Here is a 22,242-nt window from a genome sequence, read left to right as displayed (position 1 = left end):
CCACACCAATGGATATGCTGTTTCTTCTAATTAGCATTTCCCTCCTCCCTTTGTAGGTAAACTCCTACTCACACTTCAAGACACATTTTAAGTGTGACCTCCTATATGGAACCTTCTCTAATGCCCAGGGTCAACTACTTCCTCTTCTGTATGCCGATATCACCTACCAGACATTTGCAACTCTGGCAGCTATTTGCTTGTTCATGCCTTCTCAACAGCAACAATAATAGCTAACACTTCTGTGGCTGGGAACTGGTCCAAGAACTTTCTTGTATTCCTGCCTCACAGCAACTCTATGAAATATGTACTGTGGTTATTCCCATTTTGTAGATTAGGGTGAGAGAAATTAAGTAATAAGCTACAGTTCCATAGATTTAGGTAAGTTTCAGAGCTGGGTGTCAAATGCATGTCTGTCTGATTCAAAGCGTTTATCATTACATTTCAAGCCGTAAGTCTACTGTTCAACCAGGCAGAATGTCCTGTTAACATGAGTTCATTGTCAGGGCCTGGCACTTAGCAGGCATTCAACATGTTTTTTTTTTTTTTAGCTTTACAATTTCTCTTTTTCTGTAAAATATCAACTAATTATTTGTACTTACAAGGTTGCCATGTGACTTAAGTGCATTCAGCACTGAACACATTAACTGGTGCATAGTAGGCACCTGTGAATATTCCTTAAGTGAATAAATTTAACTTTTATTGTAATGCAATGGACAGCAATTCAGTCTTTAGGATACCATTAGCTTTCTAGTGATTTCAGTGAAGCGTGGTTTTCCAGGCCATTCTTTTGTGGACAGAGGCAGCTTCCCTCACCAGGATGCTGGCTGTTTATTTTCCAAGTGACAAGTTGATTTACTATTTTCCTTCTCATCACTTTCAAGAAGCATCTGCAGGCTAGTGAGTGACCCAGGCGGTGTGGAGAAGTCCATTTATTTCTCTGCTGCATCTTTCCTACAGAGAGTCTGAGGATAAGGGTTGGAAATGGCCTCAGGAGGTCAGATTTCCTGTGTATTTTCTTTTGTAGTGCAGGATTGCTCATGGCGACACAATTTCCTGTCTGCTGGTACACTCTGCTTTTAAAAAACCTGTGTGATGGGATGTGGCAGGTAAAGGATTTGTTGTTTGTCCTTGGGGGATGGCTCTGCAGTTTGATCTCTCTTAATGCTTTCTTTGGCCCTAAAATACATTGTAAGGGAAATGAGACAGGGAGAACCCAGAGCGCAGTCACTTGTGATTTCTTCTGCCTTTTGACTCAATCATTCTGTTCCTCCCCAAATTCTAGCAGGAAATGTCACTAAGTGTACAGTAGAATTCATTCCAGTAAAAGGATTTCTACTTTCCCCCCATTTTTGCAAATATGATCATCTCATAGTTCAACAGATAATATGGATGTCTGCTCACAGCTTCCTAAGAGGCTCCTCCTAGAGGCAGATGTTCCTGTTCGTTGTATTGGATTCTTAGCTGGTTGCACAGTAAGGAAACAGACCTATAGAGGAACCAACTATACTTGGCTTGTTTCTTTGCCAGCAAAATACTCAAATTGCTGTTTTAGCTCAAGGTACCTTTCAGCACTGAGGGGATATGCAGACCCTCCATGCCCCAGGAATGAGTAGAATTGTGCAGCTGTGAACTTATTCCATAGACGTTTATTTCTGCCATTGTGTACCTGTCTGCCTTGGACTCATTACTTCTTTTGTTGAGGCTTCTTTGCCTGGAAAGCACTGGCCAGAATTGGGTGATCTGTGAGTTCACGACTTGAGAACCTCCAACCTCTGATTGCAGTTGTACTGGTGGAGAAGTCATAATATAGCCCCTGCTGAGTTTGTCTTCACAGAGAGTAAATGAGTTCACAGGCTGGCCGCAAGACCACAGCACATCTCTTTGCCTAGCGGGGAAGGCAATAGTAGCCCATGTGTTTTTGTGCCTCCAGGTGGGCCAGGCCAGGGTGGGCAGCCAGGTTATCTTTGCATGAATGCAGTCTAAAGAATTGCACTGCACCGCTGTGCCAGTTTGAAGGACAAAGTCTGCATGCTACAATGAGAACAATTTTGCTGTGTCTCGAGGTTCATCATCAGGAAGCTGGCTCCTACTCCTTTTCTGGAGCTCAGCAGGTGTTCTTCACAGGACCACTGGCTTCAGGCACTTCAGAGGGGTCAGCATTTTAATGGGCTCTTTTAAGTATCTAAAAATCCCATTTCTAAGGTTCTCTGATGGATGTAAAATGTGTTATCTTCTCAGATTGGCTTTTTTTCAACTTGGTGCTGAGGATTTGGAAAGAAAGTCAATGTACTCCCCTCCTTCCCTGCTTGGTTTCCTGCTGCCTCCCAGGGATCTTATCTGCTATTGTCAATAGTTTTACCTCTGACTTGAACTTCACGCAGCTGCAGAGTATCAGATATAGGGTGCTAGACATCTGCTTTGGGAATCTGAGTTCCTATCAAGGTAGTGGTATGGTGAAGTAGCAAAAGCAGTGGAATGAAAATCGTAGCATTACAGTTTTGGAACTGGCACTCCATAGTACCTTAGATGACCCCTGTAAACTCTTTGTGTCTCCATTTCCTCACATTGGTGTCATCACAGTACAATGACCTCACAGAGCATTGAGAGAATACAAATAATGATTAAGAAAGCATTTGGAAATCCACACATCTAGATGCATGTAAATGTCTGCTTGCAAATGGCCCTAGAATTCTTCTTTATCAATGTGTGGCATGTTTTCATTTTGAGCCCTTTTTTGACTAATTCTTTGTCTTTTTCTGTCAAATTTTGCCTTTGGTCTTCGGCGTTCCATGATTGCACTTGGATCTTAAGTATCCACACTTTGGCTTCCTCCTGGGTTCCCCGGCTCACTGGTGTTTCTGCCTTTCCTAGGTTATTCTGCTGGGAACTTTTGCTTACATTCTTGTCCAGTGAAATGCAAACCTCACTACATCCAGGAACTATATTAGCATCTAGGCTGAAACAGTTCCAGGCAGCCCCTGAAAAAGTAGTTCAAATGTATTTTTAAAGATTATGCAATCTCTTAAAAATATAGATTGAATCCTTCCATCCTTTTCAGTAACATTATGCAGTGGTTCCCCATCTTATAGAAGTTCAAATTTTTTGCCCTCAAAGCCCAGTTTGGGTTTTTGAGACACCAAGCCATATGGCAGGCCTAATTAAGCAGGTACATGCATTTCCCCCATACTTGCCTAGTAATAAAATATAGCACTATTTCAGTCTGCTTTGGAATTTCTCAGAGAAATAGAGTTATTATTATATAAATTATAAGTTGGGTGTCTTTTAGGCAGAGAGGAGTGAAGAACAGAATTAAGTAAATGCATATTAATACTAAGTATATGCCAGTATTGGATTAACCAGCCATTTGAAATATCAGTACTTTATATATCTTATACAAACTGATTTAGAATCTTCAGTTATACATAGCTAGATTGCATCTAGTGTTTAATCAATTGTACGCTTACAAATAATGGATAAATGATTTGTTGTCATACAGAGTTGAGCTCTGCTTTTCATGCAGTGAGAATAACACTTTTTATTTTTACACTTATGCAATTGATTGTAAACTTTGGGATGATATAATTTAAATGGATCTAAACAGTCCATTAGCCACGTCAGTGCCTCCTCTCTTGCCAAGCTGTAGTTTTATGCTAAGCTGTTGTGTACTGTGTTACATAATCCCTGCATTCATTTTCACCCATTTAGCTTGAATACATACAAGGTGACTGCATTGTCTCTTCAACTTCCTTCTCGGTGTAAACATCAAGTATAAAAAACAGATTCAGGGTGTTAATTTGTTTTTCTAATGGAGGATTCAAAGGATTGAATAAGGTTAGAAATGAATGTTTGTCACTATCTAGTTTTGCCCCTTTTAGGTACCCCGACTGGAAACTGAGTATGGTTTTCAAGGTGATAAGAGAATGCCTGAGTCTCAGCTACTGGAAGGGAATCAAGACAGATTGGAGTTCTTGGGAGAAAAAATCATGTCAGTTGTGCAAGTATACAGAAGAGTGATTTCTTTAAGGTCCTCATTTTTTCTCCTTTCTAGCCCTTGATTTGCTCTTTTAAAGACTGGGTTATGCACTGCTAGTGCCTCTCATTCCACAACATGTAGGGGAAAATTATTCCATTACTTGAAAATGATATAAGTTTGCTTATGTAGGATATGATTCGGAGGGAAGCTTTCAGTTTTCTGTTGCTTGTTGACCAATGGAGGAGATATCCCAGCAGTCAGGGTGATGCTGATTTCATAGCTTCCTCTGGCTCAAGGAAGAGGTAAACAGAAAATTCTTCGTTGGATGAAAAGATTGGGAAGGTTGTGAACTGTTACAGCAGTTTCTATTAAATATTTGCAAAGGAAGGCACTTGGCCACATAAAATCTTCGTTGGTATATTTGCATGGAGCTTAGCATAAATATGCATGGGATTTGCATAGGCCTTTCTTCCTCGAGTTGGTTTTATTTCTTATTTATTAATGGTGATATTCTCTTCTTTACACCGATGCCATTTTTCCCTCTGTGGCCTCCCACATAAAAGAGGTGTTTTTTTCTTTAAACACAGATCTAGGGGCTGAAAGGAAAACATTTCTTTTGGCGAATGAGTGATTAATGTAAGGTGAGAGGAATTGGTTTCTGGCTCAATTTATTCAAAATTTGGAATGGTTTGTCAGTCAATGCAGAGCTCCATGGAATCATCTGTGGCTTTTGACAAGTCACGTAGGAGCATCTGGAATATCCAGAGTGATGGGCAAAGAAAAGATAATGGATATATAGAGAAAAGCCCGGACGTGCCCAAGCCCAGAGCACCACAAACTAACTGTGTCGTCTTGGGCAACTCACTTATTTCTAGTCATCAATTTCTTCCTTAATAAAATAAGGGCATTAAATCAGGCAATCTCTAAAGTCCCTGTAGCTCTAAAATTTATTATTTTGACAGACTCCTTGCTCTAATTATATAAAAAATATTAAGCACCATGTAGCACATTAAATAATATCTGGTGCCTTGCTGTTCTGCGTCAGACTTTTCCCCTTTGAAGGGTGCTGGATGATTAATTTAAGCTTCTCTTTATAGGCACTACTTTCCTTGCTCATTTATCTCAGTTCAGTGGGCACACAAGGTATAACTTAAATGTTTATAGAAGACACCCATTAATATGCCACCTGTGGTGCCAAGGACATGCATAGTAGTTGGCTCTATGCACATCCATGTCTGTAGAGAAAGAGCTTGGTTGGGATAACTCCATTTGCTTTGTGACCTTCTACTCTAGATCAGGGTCACCTCTAGGTCTCCTGAGCAGGGGCTTGTCCAAATGCATCTTAACAAAACATTTCTTCAGAAATGAGGGGCGAGATCATGGCAACAAACAGAACATGAGGGGATTGGGTAGATCTACTTCAAACAGGCAGATAGTGTTGAACTTCTGCTTTATTACCTTTGGGGGGCTATTTTTGCTAAAATGCATACAGCATGAGTTATGTGCTAACTACTTACATATGTGCAAGTCACAGGTGACTTTATAGGTGAACGGGTCTTTTTTGCTTATACCAGTGTCTGTGCAAGCAGAGATATGCAGGTAGATACCAGGGTGCTCTGAAACACACAAGAGAAACTTGATCTCTTCTTTAACTCTCTGGAGTATGAAGCTGAAGTTGATTTTTTAATGATCTCGTAATGCTAAGATTAATTTAACAATATGTAGTCGGTAGTAGTCTCTTCACATTGTAAAAGTGTCTCCTTGACAGCTCTTACCTCAGGATGAGAAAATATTTATTTTGCTTAAGAAATGTACCTGGGGCTGTGATGTTTAATAGAGTTGTGTGTTGAAGTAGACTTGGCTTTGGTTAATAAGGCTGGAGTGTAGTTCCGGCGGGGAAAATAGAATTCTCTCAACCTTATTTTGTAGCCTCAAATTTTTAAAGGGAAACTGCATATCTCAACTATTATTGCCATTTGCTTTTAGTAGTGAAGTGCTTTTTACAGCTTTTGACCAACCCTGGTATGAAGTAGACTATTCTAAGTAAGGCTGTCTGGCAAGAAGACAAATGGAAGGTCATAACACTGTACAGTATGTTGAAATTATAAATAGAATCAACAAATAATTAAATAAAATAGATTTCATCCTCTTGCCTTGACAAGTATGCCTTTATATCTACCTGGAAAGCCAGGTTCAAATTTAGAATTTTTGGATTCCTTGGAGTTCTGGCATTGGGAAGTAGCCACCCAGGGAGAAACCAGCCAACCCCTAGCCTACTCCCTTCTCTTCCCACCTTTGGCTCTGTCCTATATCATGAAGGGTCTGGTATGAATGCATGTGGTTGCCCCAGCCTAATGGGCAAGCCCTGTCCACATCTCTGCAAATAGTCCCCCATGGCTATTCCAATTGCAATATGTATGATTTACCGTTAGAAAGATGGATCCAGGGAAGAGGCCTGCACAAGCCCTGAAAACAGGCTTGAGGCTTTTTGGGTGGGCAATTACAGGGTCCCAGGCTCTGAAATATGGTCTTGAGAGATCCTATGGGTTCCACTAGAATGCCGTCTTGGCCCCGTGGAACCCTAGTTCTGTGGCCATGGATAGTCCAACCAGGGTCATGTAAAACAGGAGACCCTAGAGCAGACAGTCTTGAGTTTAACAGTGGTCTTGCTGTCTTATCAAAACATATCAAATTTCATTATCTTCCCCTCTCCTTACCTGCTATATCACCTTCTTGGGTCCAGCCTCCAACAACCCAGCCATGTTCCACGGGGCTTGGGACTGTACCATAGAAACCAGGGCTAGCTGAGTTATTGATGGATGAAAATCAGAGCCAGATCTTTCTGGGTAATTGATTTTAAGTTATTGGTCAATAAAAGGTACCTGGAGCTAAAGAGTCCTTTGTCAGAACAGTTAATTATCCGTTCTAAACCAGCTCTTCTACAAGCACTTAAAAGCAATTCCTGAAGCGAAAGCAGCCCAAGCCTCACTTGATTATTTTGCATGAAACCTCCCTATAGGTCTTTCTTTGAGAAAATTTGAAGGAAAGGCAGCAAGCTCTTTTGTACCATCTTGTTTTGTCTTCTCCACTTGTGTGGACACGTCATTTCTCTGCAGCCACCTCTGCTGCTAGTTTCCCTGGTGTTTCAATATACGACTTGTGGAAGAGTCGAAGGGAGGGCTGTGCTGGTATCAGCCTAAGAACGGGGGCAGTGTCCATGTGGTGGGCTCTCTTTGGTATTTGCATAGATCTGACTCTTGCCAGGCAAGTGTTGACTGCTCTCGTCTCTTCTTTTCCTATAGCTCGAGAGGAGAATGTGGCCACTTTCCGAGGCTCAGAGTATCTGTGCTACGACCTGTCTCAGAACCCGATCCAGAGCAGCAGTGATGAAATCACCCTCTCCTTTAAGACCTGGCAGCGTAACGGCCTCATCCTGCACACGGGCAAGTCGGCTGACTATGTCAACCTGGCTCTGAAGGATGGCGCGGTCTCCTTGGTCATTAACCTGGGGTCCGGGGCCTTTGAGGCCATTGTGGAGCCAGTGAATGGAAAATTCAACGACAACGCCTGGCACGATGTCAAAGTGACACGCAACCTGCGGCAGGTAATGGCTGAGGGGAGAGAACGCCTGGAAGGCTCCTCTAGGTGCCTGGGTAGTAAGTTTGAAAAGCAGGTGATGGGTGAGGTGACGAGGGGTAGAGCTTCAGGGATGGAGATGTTAAAGTCTAACCTTCTCCCAGTCTTTGCAATTTCACAAGGAAAATTATTAAAATATGTTTCTCCTCATACTTTAATTCTCCCTTTGTGCTTGTTGTTTAAGAAAAAACTCAGTTGTGTAGATAATAAAAGTTATAAGTACTTTCATTCTTTTTATTCTGCTTTCCTTTTATCATTTTCTTAATTACATTCTAATCTTATCGTATTATTGTTAAATTCAATTAGGCACGGCATTTTGTTTCTGCAGCTTGGTAGATTTTCCTTATTCTTTGAATATATGTTTTTCTTTTTAATTAAGTTAGCCATTGCCACGATGCCATAATTTTAATTCCTTCCAGAAAAAGTCCTCCTTTTGCTCTTTTAATTTACCACCCATTTCCAACTTTTTTTTTTTCTTGTGTTATGTTAACCTCTAGCTTTGGAGTTAATTAGCCGGGATCTTTCTGAATTCCTCTGTTTCTCTGTTCCTTGATGCGGTGGTCCTACTCTCTTGCCCATGTCTCTCCCTCCGAGACTCTTCAGTTGACTGGGAGGCCTGGAGAGTGGAAGGACCCAAATAAAAAAGTCAACTTTGGAGCAGCCTTTCCTGGTTCTGTCCGTGCTTGGGAACTCCCATCGCTTGCCGATTCTAAGCAGGCAACTCCGTCAGGTGACAACATTCTCAGAAAGCCTTAGCCAAGCAAAGTTGTTTTCAATTTCATGACTAATAATAATGATAATAATAATAATACCTCTAAAACCCACATCAGTCAAAAAAAAATTTCCTATAAAAATCAAAGTCTGTGCTGAGACTGCCTTTTCCAGGTTGCCATTTTCACTTGGTTTTGCTCCTTGCGAATCTGTCATTAAACCAGTTGGATGGCATCCATCCTTCATAACCAGAAAACACTACACTTTCTGAAGTGCTTATCAAAAAGCGCTTATCAAATTTTCTTCTGCAGTATGATTGACTTAATGCCTTCTAACCTAAATGTGAAAGCATAAGAAATGATAGGTGTTTGCATATGTTTTCTGTTTGATAAAAGTATAACTCCTTACTAATGCTAAACAAATGTTGTAGACTGGCACACATTTGAAATACATTTCCACACTTAGGTATGTCAACAAAGCCATCCTGCTGGGAGATTACAATTTATCTCAGGTAAAGATGCCAAATGAGACAAGACTCACCGTCCCCAATCATCCTAATATCTGTGAATTTGGTATTTTTGAATCATCATTCTATGTTTTTCCTCCAAGGCCAAAGAACCCTATTGCCAATATCTTCTTTCATCATTCCCCATCCGCACTTACCCAGGAGAGAACTTTTCAACTGTCAAGGGAACCCAAATCAAATATCCATTTGCTAACACATAAGGGCTTGTTGCATGTGAGCCGCAGAGACTAGACCTAAAAGTGAAATGCAACCTTTTGCTCGTTTTGATTGGCAGATACAAAATAACACCCTTTAGGCGTTAATCAGTGGAGGAGAGACTTTTCATGTACTTCACATCACAATCAGGTCACAGTTCTCACCAGTTTGTTTCTCTAACTCTCTCCCACCACCCTTCCTTGCCATTTTGGAATGATTCCAATTCACCTGTGAAGGGCTCACTTTTGTTTCTACTAAGAACACTTTTCTAAAATAGTATCAGGCCCACTTAAGCCCTTGAAATTGAGCGAGAATAAACCAAACTGTAATTCAAAATATTGTTTGTGCTGTTTTAGCCAGAGCAGCTAGAGAAAGCCACCCTGGATGTTCCCCCCCTCCACACACCCCAACCTCATGTTCTAAGGCCCAACTCTGCTCCATGCCCTTGGGCAAGCCATTTGACCTTTCTCCACTACAGTCTCCATTTGCAAAATGGTGATTACAGTCTTCCCCAGCCATGTGTGGTGGCTAAATATGCAAAGCACCTTATGTTCCAGAAGGATTATGAGCTCATCCATGGTCTGGGTATAGATGTGCTGTGACGTGCACATGATCTACAGGCTGAGAGCATTCTGTTTCAAAGGTGACTGCATCTGTCTGTTGTCAACGATGCAGCTAAGTGCAATTCCCTGTTCTAGGCAAGGGCACAGAGGCCCTACAGTATTGGGGGTATTTCTTGGCAGAAGGAGCATTAATCCTCTTTGAGAAAGTGAATATAACATTGAACCTCATTGAAATTCTGACTAAATTTTGCCTCCAAATACAACTTATTGAAAGAGAGGAAAATCTCTGACAGGTAAAGTTGATTTTGCAAATGCAATTGTTTGTTTTAGTGTGAAGAATACAAGATTATTATTTTGCCCATTAAAATTAATACTTATAACATCTTTTTGAGTTCCCTAGGATACATTTGAATGGTGGGACATTCCTATTTCAATTAAAATGTAAATACCTCCATAAATATTTGACAACAAACTTATAGCAGCCTTATTCATATTTTTGGTAAAATTGAATGGCTTTTCTGGCAAAAATTCATCTGAGTCAAGTTTACCTGGGGTTTCCTGGAGTACTTATTACCAAATGGAGCAGAACTCTCATTTCTTCCTTCATGATTATCTATACATGGTTTTGCCTTTAAGCCAGGCCAGGACCAAGGCCAGATACCTTATTATGGCTTACAGCTAAAGGAAGGAATGTGGACTATCTGTATCTGTTGCAAACTGTAACTGGGATTAGGGAGCAAGGTAGTGAGGAATCTGTGTGCTTGTATGTGGTAGGGGGGTGGTAGTTGGTCCTTGACCTTGCCTGAGTCCAAGGTCATGGTCATAACTTTCATTGCTTTACCTCTATGTGTTAACTTTTGTTAAACCACGAACACAAAACTGAGGTTATCAGTCTTCCGGTCTCCAGAGGGCTTTTCTAATCATGTTGAACCTGCCAGTCTTCTGTGCTATCCATACAATAAGTGACATAAAAGCTCAAAAAGCATTGTTCAAGTGGAATTGGGGGAGAGCGATTCCAATGCATTCTGGAAAAGTAAACAAATTAATGACTTTATTGAGTAATAGGGAAGATTCTAACTTTTTTGATGAGTTCTATTAATTCTAAACTGAAAGAAAAATGTTCCTCTCTGGTTGCACAAATCCACAAAAATGAAGTAGGTCATAGATGTTTAATTATCTATGGAAACCTAGAGTACACTACGTAATGCAGATTTTCTATGCTAGGTTTAATCTGTAAATGTTTTAAGTTTTTTACCTTTTGGGGAGGAAGTCATGATCATTTATCCATGTTGTAGTCAGAGTTAGATGTGAAAAAATGATCCCCAAAATATTTGCATTTCAGTTCTTTGTATCCGTTTATCTACATGTGGATGGTACCTTTTGGGAGTCTTTCAGAAGAGGTGGAATGTTGTTTGTGTTAGAGGGTGGGAAGGGAGTGGGTGGTATTCATTCAAAAGAGCCGCTGGGAAGTAAGTATGGTGCTAATTCTAAAGGGCGAGGTCTGGTCTGAGAGGTATTTGGAAGAAGCTGGGAGCTGCGATGGCACGTAGACTGCAGCTCCTTTTCTGGCTGTGCCCCAGGTGGCATGGTTTTCCATAGAGTCCTGGTCTCATTGTCTTCCCCCCACTCTCTTTTTTCTGTGTCGGGTGCCTTTTTTTTGAGAAACTAACACAAGATCATTCATGCAATGTGTCATTTTACTAACCGACTAATGTACTAACACCCTAACGACTCATCTTTGTTTTTAGTTTTTTTAATTAACAATCGTTCTGTTCACAATTTTTAATTTCCTTTCTTCCCCCTTCTCCGCAAAGCACTCAGGCATCGGACACGCTATGGTAAACAAACTACATTGTCTGGTAGATATCATTCTTATTGTCTCTTTTTTTGGGTTTGCCGTGTGTTGCCCCCCTTTTCCTCTCCAACCCCCCCTTTTATCCTCTTTAGACTCATTTATTCTTTTAAAATTTTTGTTGAATTAAATGCAAGACTTTCTTTTTCTTAAAAAAAAAAAATGGAAGGGGATACACTTGTCCTAAAAATGATATTTTGTTGAATCTCGTGGGGAAGGCTTCCTTTTCTCTAGTTTTTAATTTTTTTCCTAAAAAAATATGTTTTTTTTTTAAAGTGTCTCCATTCAGCTAAATTTGTTTTGTTTTGTTTTTATTTTGCAACTCCCAAGTTACATACTGGAGACAACAGAGATTTATAGTGAGGACTTGCTTCTCTCTGTGCCTTCCTCCCCCTCTCTTCCTCTTTTCTTTTTTCTCCTTCCTACTCCTTAGTCCCTTTTCTCTTTCCCTTTTTGTGTGGCTACGGCTGCCACAGGTGATCTGGGGAGGAAAGTACTCAACTTCCTATACTCTTTCTTGCCCTTCTTTTACCTTAATCCCCTACCGTGGCCAAAAGGATATCCACCAGTTATGTTCTCCATACAAACTCTGCATGGCATGTTCCTGTCTCGTGAATTTTCCTACCCACATCAGAATTTGTTTCCTCATTTTCCTCCTCATTACTAACAACCTCCCAACCATCGACCCAATTTCACCTTCTTCTCTTTTGTTTTTCCCTACTCTTCATTCTCCTTTTCCTCTGTCATGTATTTTGGGGTTGGGTTTGGACTTTTTCTTTTCTTTTCTTTTCTTTTATTTAGTAAGGGAGGTGGCAGGCAGAGAAAAGAGTACCTTTTAGTTTTGAATTTTTTTTTTTCATTTCCATCTTGTTTTTCAGTTTATTCAATGCATGTAAGTGTGGAGTGGATTTTGATTCTTTCCCCAATTTTTCCCCTCCTTTCCCAGTTTTGTTTTTCTTCCGCCTTCTCTCTTGGTTCCAGATAATTTCTGCATGGGTATATTGGTGTATGTCGTGTGCATGCTTTGAGGCCCCATCGTTTCTTTCTGCCCTCTGCCCCTTTCATGGATGTTTGGTAAAAGGGTGCTATTTCTTTTCTGCGGGCAATGTTATTTTCATTGTTTTGGTTATTATTCCTCATCATTCTTTTTTTGTTGTTGTTGTTAGAGTTGGCTTTTTGGTTTGGGTCATTTTTTCTCTTGGAGGTGGTGATGGCAGCCAAGGGAGGGGAGGGGTTGTTATCCTGGGGAAGTCCATGGCATGTATCATCCATGACCATATCAGAATCAAGACCCTTCTCCTTCCCTTCCTGAATGCATGTTTGTCAGCGTGGTGTGAGACAAAACGAAAAAAAAAGGAAATAAAGATAAAAGAAAAGAAAAAAGAAAAGAAAAGAAAAAAGGAAACATAAAACCATCAACAACCAAAGACCAACCCCTAACAAACTTCATCATCAAATGTCTTCTTTGCTGTTTTTCACGACCACCATGAATAACAATCATGTAAAAAATAAACAATCATTTTAGCAATGAACTGAGACAAGTGCTATCGTCTGAGGATGGTTCCATTTTCTAGCCTGACTGTGTAAAGATTGCAATGGGTAGAACAAGGTGCCCAGCTTGGCAATTCTAACAAAGTCTTCCATGAGTCCGCAGGGGAACGCTGAAGGCTTGAGATCCAGGGAGGCAGACCAGAAAATGGAACTTGGCTGCACATACAAAAATCCAACCAAATTAGAAAGTATACCTCATGAAAATCTTAATGAAAGTGATGCCACAAGTAGGGGAAGCCACTGGGTTATGATAGGACCATATGGTCATTGTTGGGATTTCTTTTGTCCCTATGTCCCTCCACCAGGTGACAATCTCTGTGGATGGCATTCTTACCACGACGGGCTACACTCAAGAGGACTACACCATGCTGGGCTCGGATGACTTCTTCTATGTGGGAGGAAGCCCCAGTACCGCTGACTTGCCTGGCTCCCCCGTCAGCAACAACTTCATGGGCTGCCTTAAAGAGGTAAAGTTCACCCAACTCTATTTAATGCACCATGTGATTATTTTGTTTATGAACAAGTGACATGTCTAAGTCAATGACTGTGTATGTCCTCAAATCTATGAGGTGATAGATTACAGCAGAAACAACCTTGGACTTGGAAGTAGGTTTTCTATGTTTTGATTCTCACTTAAGCTGGTTGCATGACTTTGTGTTTGTCATTTTAGTACTGCAGTAGTCCGTTTTCATGCTGCTGATAAAGACATACCCAAGACTGGGTAATTTATAAAGAAAAGAGGCTTAATGGACTCATAGTTCCATGTAGCTGGGGAGGCCTCTCAATCATCATGGAAGGCAAGGAGGAGCAAGTCACACCTTAGATGGTGGCAGGGAAGAAAAACTTGTGCAGAGGAACTCCTCTTTACAAAACCATCAGATCTCATGAGACTTATTCACAATCATGAGAACAACATGGGAAAGACCGCCCCCCCCATGATTCAATTACCTCCCACTGGCCTCCTCCCACTGGCTCCTTCCCACAACATGTGGGAATTTTGGAAGCTACAATTCAAGATGAAATTTGAGTGGGGACACAGCCAAACCTTATCAAGTACCCTGTGGTTCTGTTTCCTCATCCAACAAATGGAGGCTCTTATCCCACAGATGGCTGTGCTTTATAAATTAGATGCAATCACACAGATGAAAGACAGTTGAAATCACAGGAACTAGATGAGTGTAAAGTTTGATTTCGTGATTTTGACCTGGCGAATAGGAAAGATCTAGATAAAAGTGGCTCAATTTGTTGTTGTGTGCCCCATCTAAAATATATGTATTATTTTATCTCCACTAAGCCTGGTGTTCCCAAGGGTCTCATTATTTGAGATGAAAGAAAATTCTCATAATGTAACATTAAGGCTCAGAAAACTGTTTTTTCCTTTTCTTCTTCTTCCCTGAGACCTAGTAGCTGTGAGAAAATGGTGGGACTTTGCCATTACTCATTTATTACCATTGTAGCTGATGTGTTGCGACCTCTGTCTGAGAGCAAAGGAGCCTCAGCCAAGTGTAAGTTCAGTCTCTAAGGTCAATTGTTGAGGCAAAAAGAATCAGACTTAATTTGGTAGAGTTCTTTCAGAACACCGTGGCATCAAAGGGGTGCACTGCACATTTTGTTTAAACTAAGCTTGATTGTCTGAGATACATATACCATCTCCCTGAGGAAATTTCTTGAGAAGCTAACAGTGTTCCTTCTTATAGATAACAACCCCTTGTGACATCTTATGAGTCTTCTCTTGGGGCATATGTATTATTATTATTATGCTTATTCAAAATTGGTTGAGCATCATTTTTATATGAGATGGCATTGTCTATGCATTCATTCATGTTACTACCCTGTGAGCCTTGTCCGGACATGAATTGTGTCTGTTAAGCATGGCACATAGTAGATGCATAATAAGAATTTATTTGTTCACTTATCTAATAATCATTGGGTACCTTTTTTTGTGCTGTAACTACACTTGGTGGCTCTTTTTAAGCCATGATTTCCATGCTCCAAGGCTTCGTCTTGTAGGAAGGGAGATGAGATCAGTAAGTGAGTAAGTATGGCATAGGAGAGCATGTGTTCAGTGCCACAGACTAAATACTCTAGTTGAGTAGAGGAAACATAAATTTTAGGTGGAAGTCAGTTTTAGAGGGAGTGACATTTGAGCCAAGCCTTGTTGTAATAAATCATGTGCAAATTGAGAAGGAAGGGGTAGAAAAGAAAGGCACAATAAAGGAAGGAAAATCCAGTTATAGCTTTGTATTGTTGTCAGCCTGTGGGACGAAATAGGAGCACCCAAAGAGTGCTATCTCTCTGCAGGATGTTACGTATGCCTCTGCTGGTTTCAGAGATTTCATCATCATTTCTGATGGAATTATGGTAGGCATAGAGCCCTTCCTCCCTGGGATTTACCCCTATTTGGATAGAATAAAGATACAGACTATGCACTATCTAATGAACCCTGAAAGACTCATTTTTTTTTTTTTTGAGGCGGAGTCTCACTCTGTCACCCAGGCTGGAGTGCAGTGTCTCGATCTGAGCTCGCTGCAGCCTCCATCTCCTGGGTTCAAGTGATTCTCCTGCCTTAGCCTCCTGAAGAGCTAAGATTACAGGCATGTGCCACCACACCCAGCTAATTTTTGCATTTATTAGTAGAGCTGATGTTTCACCGTGTTGGTCAGGGTGGTCTTGAACTCCTGACCTCGTGATCCACCTGCCTCAGCCTCCCAAAGTGCTAGGATAACAGGCATGAGCCACCACACCTGGCTAAGACTCTTAAACACTGCTAAATCACACTACAGCTAGTGCTCTACTTACGACCACGGTCGGGACCGCAGACCGGTCGTAACACGATTTGGTCGTAAGTTGAGTAGGCTATATGTACATTGAAATGGTGCATGCGGAGATGGTAGTGCTGCCGGAAGCTGGTCCGCACTGTCGTATGTCCAGCTGGGCAATGTTTGTGCTGCCAGACGCGGAGCAGTCATGGCTAGCGATTGTGGTCGTAAAGTCGAATGGTCGTAAGTTGCATAGGTGGTAAGTCGATCAATACCTGTGCATTGGAATTGCATTCTCATCAGAAAAAGATTGCAACATTCTTGTTGCCAAGGACGTGGCTCAGGAATGAAGGAGGCATTGGTTGCTGTGGAGTGCTCATTCGGTTTTGCAGTGCTATAGTCCTGAGCATGGAGTTTCTCCAGGACAGGATTTAGGTTTGGCATTTGGGATTAATTTTCTCCTACGCACAATTGTATTGAGCTACCTCTCTATTATATACTTAGAGACAAAGGAGCAATTTCCCAACCACAAATCTTCTATCTATTAATCAGGAAGGATGCCCTGGACTTTTTGAAACAAGTCTCATAAAAACACAAAGATGTCCTTGATGACTTTATCCATGTGGAAACTAAATAAAATACACACACACTCATGCGCGTGCGCATGTGCGTGCACACACACACACACACACACACACACACACACACACGCATTTATGCTGCCCAAATAGAGGGCAGAAAGCTTCAAAAATCTGTCAGAAGTATTACTTAATAGCTTAATAGGTAAAGGCAGTTCTGAAAACAGTGTCGATAATAGAAAAATAACTATAATAGGTGATAAAAATATATCCTTATCTTAGCTAGCAGCACAAATATTTATTTAAATTCAGACCACGTTAGAAAAAGGAAAATTCAAATGCTAACGGAAATGATAGGCAAAACTAGAACTTGATAAACTCCTGTCCTGTCTCTGTTTTCCCTGTACAGCATGGTAGTCTTTCTAAGGGACTTGGAAGTCCTCTTATTTGCCTGAGTTCTTTGCACAGATCGTTTTGAATCTAATGTAGCGCTGGTGTATTATTTCTTTTCATTTAGCCATTACAATTCACTTTCCTGTGGGCAGGTCTATGGAGATTCTTCTCTCGTTCTTGGTATTTGATTTTGATAAATCAGCAAGCATTAAAAGCTTCCAGCTATGTTAGGATTCAGCTACCTGAGAAACCCCACTCACCCACTTAAACCATAGAACAGTCTCTAATTACTTCACAATCCCTTCTTTCCCTTTCTCTCCCTCTTGCTGCCTTAAAAAACAATCTTCTCTTGCTATTTGTGGCTTTAAGTTGTCCTAAATAAAGCTAAGTGATTTTATGTGCGATTTTCTTCAAATCGGAAACATGGTGATGGGCCTATGCAATTTCTGCTCCAGATCATCAATACTTCTTTGTGTGTGGCACAAGATAGGTTTTGTCTTTGGGGCTGTAATTACTTCACACCTAAAAGCTAAGTTCTGGCTCCATGATTGTGCCAAAGGGACTGGATATTACTTGTGTATATACTTCCTAACTTAATACTAGTGTAAAAGCTACAACAAGGCATCCATGTTGTCGTCAAGACTGTGACGGTTCTCTACATACCTGCGTTATCAATATAAGATTGTGTCCACTTAAATATCATGAAGTCAGCATCTTGTTACTTTTGATGTTTTCACGTTTTAGTGTATCTGTCTCATGTTTGTTCTTGTTGTGTCTCCAACTCCTAGAATGGTTCTTGGCACTTAGTGGCTCTCAGTCAATATTTGCTGAGTGAAATTACATGGTTGTAAATGAATAAACATCTTTCCTAAATGAATGCTCTTAGGCACTATTGACCACTTGACTTTCCTGGGATAACTAAAGAACATCTTGACATGGCAGTGGCTGAAACTTTCAAGAATCTTTTCTCCCTCCCCCTGAGCTCTCAGATATGAGAAAAAGATTATATGAAAAGCCTCAGCAAGGCTAAGAGGAATGATTGGAAGCTCCTCTACGAAAAATGAGATAGAAAAGGCTGTGAGGGAGGCATTATAGTATAACGAAAAGAATACTGGGCTTCAAATCAGAAAATCTGCTTAGGAATGCTAGCTTTATCACTGGCTGTAGGGCCTAGAATAAGCCACTGATCTTATTCCAGTCTCAGTTTTCTAACCTGTAACAAGGAGATAATAAAAATTCTCTGTTGCATTCTTCTTAAAAAAATGACATGATGCACATAAAAGTGAAATCATACAGCATTACCAAATACAATGTTTTTGCTTATAATAATTAACGATTATATATTGCATTATATAAAATAGTTTATAAATGACTATCCATTAGCACATGTAATCTCTATATTTCTCATATTAGCAAATCACTGTCAGGAAAAAAAAATTATTCTGAGGTTTGCCCTGCTTAAATTCTCTCATAATGCAAAAATAGGGATAATTCATCCCGCCTGCCCTCAATGATTACCTTGTTTGTTGCCTTTGGTCATTTATTGACACAGTGTTTTCCTTTATTAAAATGTGAATTTCATGAGGACAGAGGTCTTATTTGCTTACAGATGTTTCCCCAGCACTTAGAATGGACCCTGACATTAAAAAATGTACTCAATAAGTATGTCTGGAATAAATAAATTAATGAATCACTAACCTCATGAAGCTCTGAAATCTGGTGGAATTTAGATCCACAATGTGTAAGTCCAGACTGCTATTAAAAAGTATCATAGGCCGAGTGGTTTATACACAACAGAAAGTTATTTCTCACAGTTCTGGAGGCCCGAAGTCCAAGAACAGTGTGCTAGCCTGGTCAGGTTCTCGTGAGGGCCCTCTTCTGTGTTGCAAACTGCTATTTTCTTATTGTGTTCTCACATGGAAAAAAGAGGGTAAGAGTTCTCTAGGGTGCCTTTTATGAATATCAATCCCACTCATGAGCAACCTTCATGACCTGATACCTCCCAGAGGCCTCACCTCTTAAAACTGTCACATTGGGGGCTGGGATTTCAACATATGAACTTTGGAGAACACTAACATTCAGTGCATAGCAAACAATACATCTTCCAAACCCTACAATGTGCCAAGGCTGTGCTAAATTATAAATATGAGTCAAATATGGTTCCTGCTTTAGAGGAACTCACATTAGTGGGGAGAGGCAGACACGTATAATTGCAGTAAATGACAGTTAATGTACAACATGAGGGATTCTCAGTTACATTGGGGCTGCTCAGGAGAAGGACCTAATATATCCTGGCATTCAGGGAGCATCCCAAGGTGAGGTGCTTGAGGCCAAGTAGAAGAGAGCACGGAAGTGTGGGGGAAGAGGTGCTCCAGGGTGAGGGGCAGCATCAGCAAAAGTACAGAGATAGGGCATGTCCTGGTGTCTGGGTGAGGAACCTACGAACAGCTTTCTAATTCCAAGGCTCAAATTATAAGATTGGGAGCTGCGTTTAGGTAGGGACCATTTCATAGGGGGCTTTATTTCAAGCTATACCCTTGGACTTTGTTCTCTAGGTAACAGGGAAGCCATTGAAGGATCTTAAGCAGTGGAACACGGTCAGATTGGCATGTTATCCATCAGGCCTTCATTCTTTGAGGACTAATGTTAATTCATCTACCACTTTCCCCTGATATATATTTTTGTCCTAGGAAGTTGAAGATCACTGATAGAAAAGGTGGTCCCTCAGCTTCAGCCTTGGATTGGAGGCTGCCTCTCTGAATTTTAAACTTTCTACAGAAAACTGCTTCCATCTGACTCCCATTTCAGTTTTCAGAGACCCTCCCTGAGACAACAGGCATTTCTCTTTTCCTCTGTCCTTGGCATTACTGAGCCGTTCAATGATAAATGAAATACAGGAAGACCAGGCCAAGACCAGGTTGCATGAGCAGTGTCCCCATCAGGCAACTCGAGCCCATCACAATATCCTCCCATGTGTTGAAGCTTCTGTGTAATTTGACTTGGCTCTTTCCACAGCATCCTCCTTTCTCCTCCATTTGCCCATGTGGAGAAGCACGAGGGCCACTGAGACCTCTGAGACAGACTGGACCCTCTCACCTCTCTTTTCTCATGGCATCACTAATGGGGAGGAAGGAGAAGCAGGAGAATTGGGAGCATAGAACACATATTTAAAGGAAAAAGGATTGGATAGAACGTCATTGTGCACATTACATTTCACATCCTTTTGTGATTATTAGCCATTTAAAACCGAATGTAGTTTTGCAGCCAGAGATGGTCTCTGAACAGATGATTAATGGCTTAATCTGTAATAACTTTACATTTTATAGAACCCTGATAGGCGTCCACATCTGGTGAGCCAAGCTATTTAAGGCTGTGTTAATTCTGTTAATTGCTATACGTTTATTTGAATTGCTGGCACCTGCGGGCTTTGGGATAATGTGTTTGTTGTTGCTCTTTATTTCCCTTAAAAAAAAAAAAAAAACCTCATTTTATTTTACCCTGTCTTGTTTGCTGTCTCTTGTTGCTGTCTCTCACGGTATCACTTAATTTCTTCTCTGGTTCTTCTTTTGAGTTGTCCTCTTGCTTCCTTACTCATCGTCCTCCCTCCTCTCCGTCTCCATTCTTTCTCTAATTCGTTTGTTTCCCTAGCTGTTGTTTTCGTATCCTTCCTGACTTCTTAAGTGGTGATAAATGCCTCTGTCCATAAGCAGGTGAATTCAGGTCATAGCATTGGGCCTAAATGTTCCTTTTTCTATCATTAAGACTACTGTGCAGCGAAGGGCTAGAAAGGCCCACGTGAGGCTTTTAGAGTCAACATGGGAGATGAGAAGGGGGCGGGCTTTAGAAGCAGGCGCCCAGGCTTTGAGTCTTGCATAGACTCATTCCTTGCCGTTACATGGCTTTTAGCAAGCCACTGGACTGCTCTGATCTCTGTTTCTTCATCTGTAAAGAGAAGGTAATGGTGATTTCGTGTATTTTATGTAGAGACCAAATGGGACTAGACAAATGGAGGTGTTTCATAAAGTATAAAACCATGCAAATGTTAATGTAGTTATTATTTATACTATTAATTGAAATAAAAGCAATTAGTTCAGGCCAAAGAACCACTTACTGCTCTTCACCATTTCTGCAATTAAAAACCTGCAGAAGTTAGAAGAGTCCAATGTAGTTTAATTAAAAAGACCTCCTACCAGGTTCAGTTCTAATGTTAATTGGAAAATTATCCAACGTCTCTGGATATCCATACCTTGATCTGTAAAATGAGGATAGTAATCCCTGCTAATCCAAATGCACACTGCTGTAGAGACCTTGTAAATGTAATGTAGAAACACAAATTATTGTTCATTAGATTTTGGGTAGCAGGGTAAGTTTTATTCCATTAAGAAAGATGTGGGACAGTGGATAAAACTGCTCACATAAAGCCAGGACAAACAAACAAACAAATAAAAGAAAGATGTGCAGAAAAGCAATCAGTGGGTTTGGAGATAAGAACATCTTGACAGAATGGAAGAACCAATACCAAAAGGTGACCAGAAGAAATAAGATTTGAGCAAAGTAGAAAGAAGTGAAGATGTAAATCAGAGGAAATGGAGGAATGTGGCAGCAGAAGCAAAGAAAAAGCAGTTACTGCCTCTCCGGAGCTACTTATGGGCTTGTCATGGGCTGCGTTATGTCCTCCACAAGTTCAAATGTTGAAGTTCTAACCTTTAGTTTGTGAATATTTTTGAAGATAAGGCCTTTAAAGAAGTAATTGAGATAAAATGAGGTCGTGCAGACAGGCCCTCAGCCAGTATGATTGGTGTCCTCACATGAAGAAGTGATAAGGACGTGGATATACACAGAGGAAAGACCATGTGAAGTCAGAGGGAGAAGAGAACCATCTAAGAGCTAAGGACAGAGGCATCAGAAGAAACCAACCTTGCTGACACCTTGAAGTTGGACACCCAGCCTCCTGGAGTGTGAGAAAATAACTTTCTGTGGTTTAAGTCATTCAGCATGTGGTATTTTGTTATGGCAGCTCTACTAAACTACACGTGGATTAACCATTAAAAAGTAGCCATTTTTGGCTGGGCATGGTGGTTCATGCCCATAATCTTAGCATTTTGGGAGGCTGAGGCAGAAGGATGCTTGGGTCCAGGAGCTGGAGACCAGCCTGGTCAACTGAGGGAGATTGTGTGTCTACAGAAAATATTTTAAAATTTGCTGGGCATGGTGGCACACACCTGTGGTCCCAGCCATTTTGGAGGGAGGTGGGAGGATCACTTGGGCCTGGGAGGTCGAGGCTGCAGTAAGCCAAGATGGTGCCACTGCACTCCAATCTGGGCAACAAAGCGAGATTGTGTCTCAAAAAACAAAACGGCTGCTGTTTTGTGCAGTAATAAAAAAAAGTCAAGGGGGAGGATCCAAGATGGCCGTTTAGGAACAGCTCAGGATTGCAGCTCCCAGTGAAAGCACAGAGGGTGAGTGGACGCTGCGTTTTTATTGCCCACAGACTAGGAAATTCCC

The 22,242-nt window shown here is 40.9% G+C and overlaps 1 protein-coding gene across 16 annotated transcripts in view; it reads left to right on the top strand.

Moving 5' to 3' along the window:
* Positions 1-22,242, top strand: part of LOC108304386 (neurexin-3) — an 827,297-nt gene that overhangs the window by 461,753 nt on the left and 343,302 nt on the right. For 10 of the 16 annotated variants that reach the window (XM_017528522.2, XM_017528525.2, XM_017528524.2 and 7 more), the window contains 3 exons: positions 7,276-7,577; positions 11,419-11,442; positions 13,313-13,474. In XM_017528522.2, coding sequence (XP_017384011.1) covers positions 7,276-7,577; positions 11,419-11,442; positions 13,313-13,474 — 488 coding nt within the window. The remainder of the gene's footprint in view (positions 1-7,275; positions 7,578-11,418; positions 11,443-13,312; positions 13,475-22,242) is intronic. The other 6 variants (XM_037738482.1, XM_037738485.1, XM_037738483.1 and 3 more) reach the window with 1 other exon arrangement.

This window comes from Cebus imitator, unplaced genomic scaffold (assembly GCF_001604975.1).
Source record: "Cebus imitator isolate Cc_AM_T3 unplaced genomic scaffold, Cebus_imitator-1.0 Scaffold54, whole genome shotgun sequence".
Taxonomy (NCBI): Eukaryota; Metazoa; Chordata; class Mammalia; order Primates; family Cebidae; genus Cebus; species Cebus imitator.
This window is presented reverse-complemented; position numbering and strand designations above follow the sequence as displayed.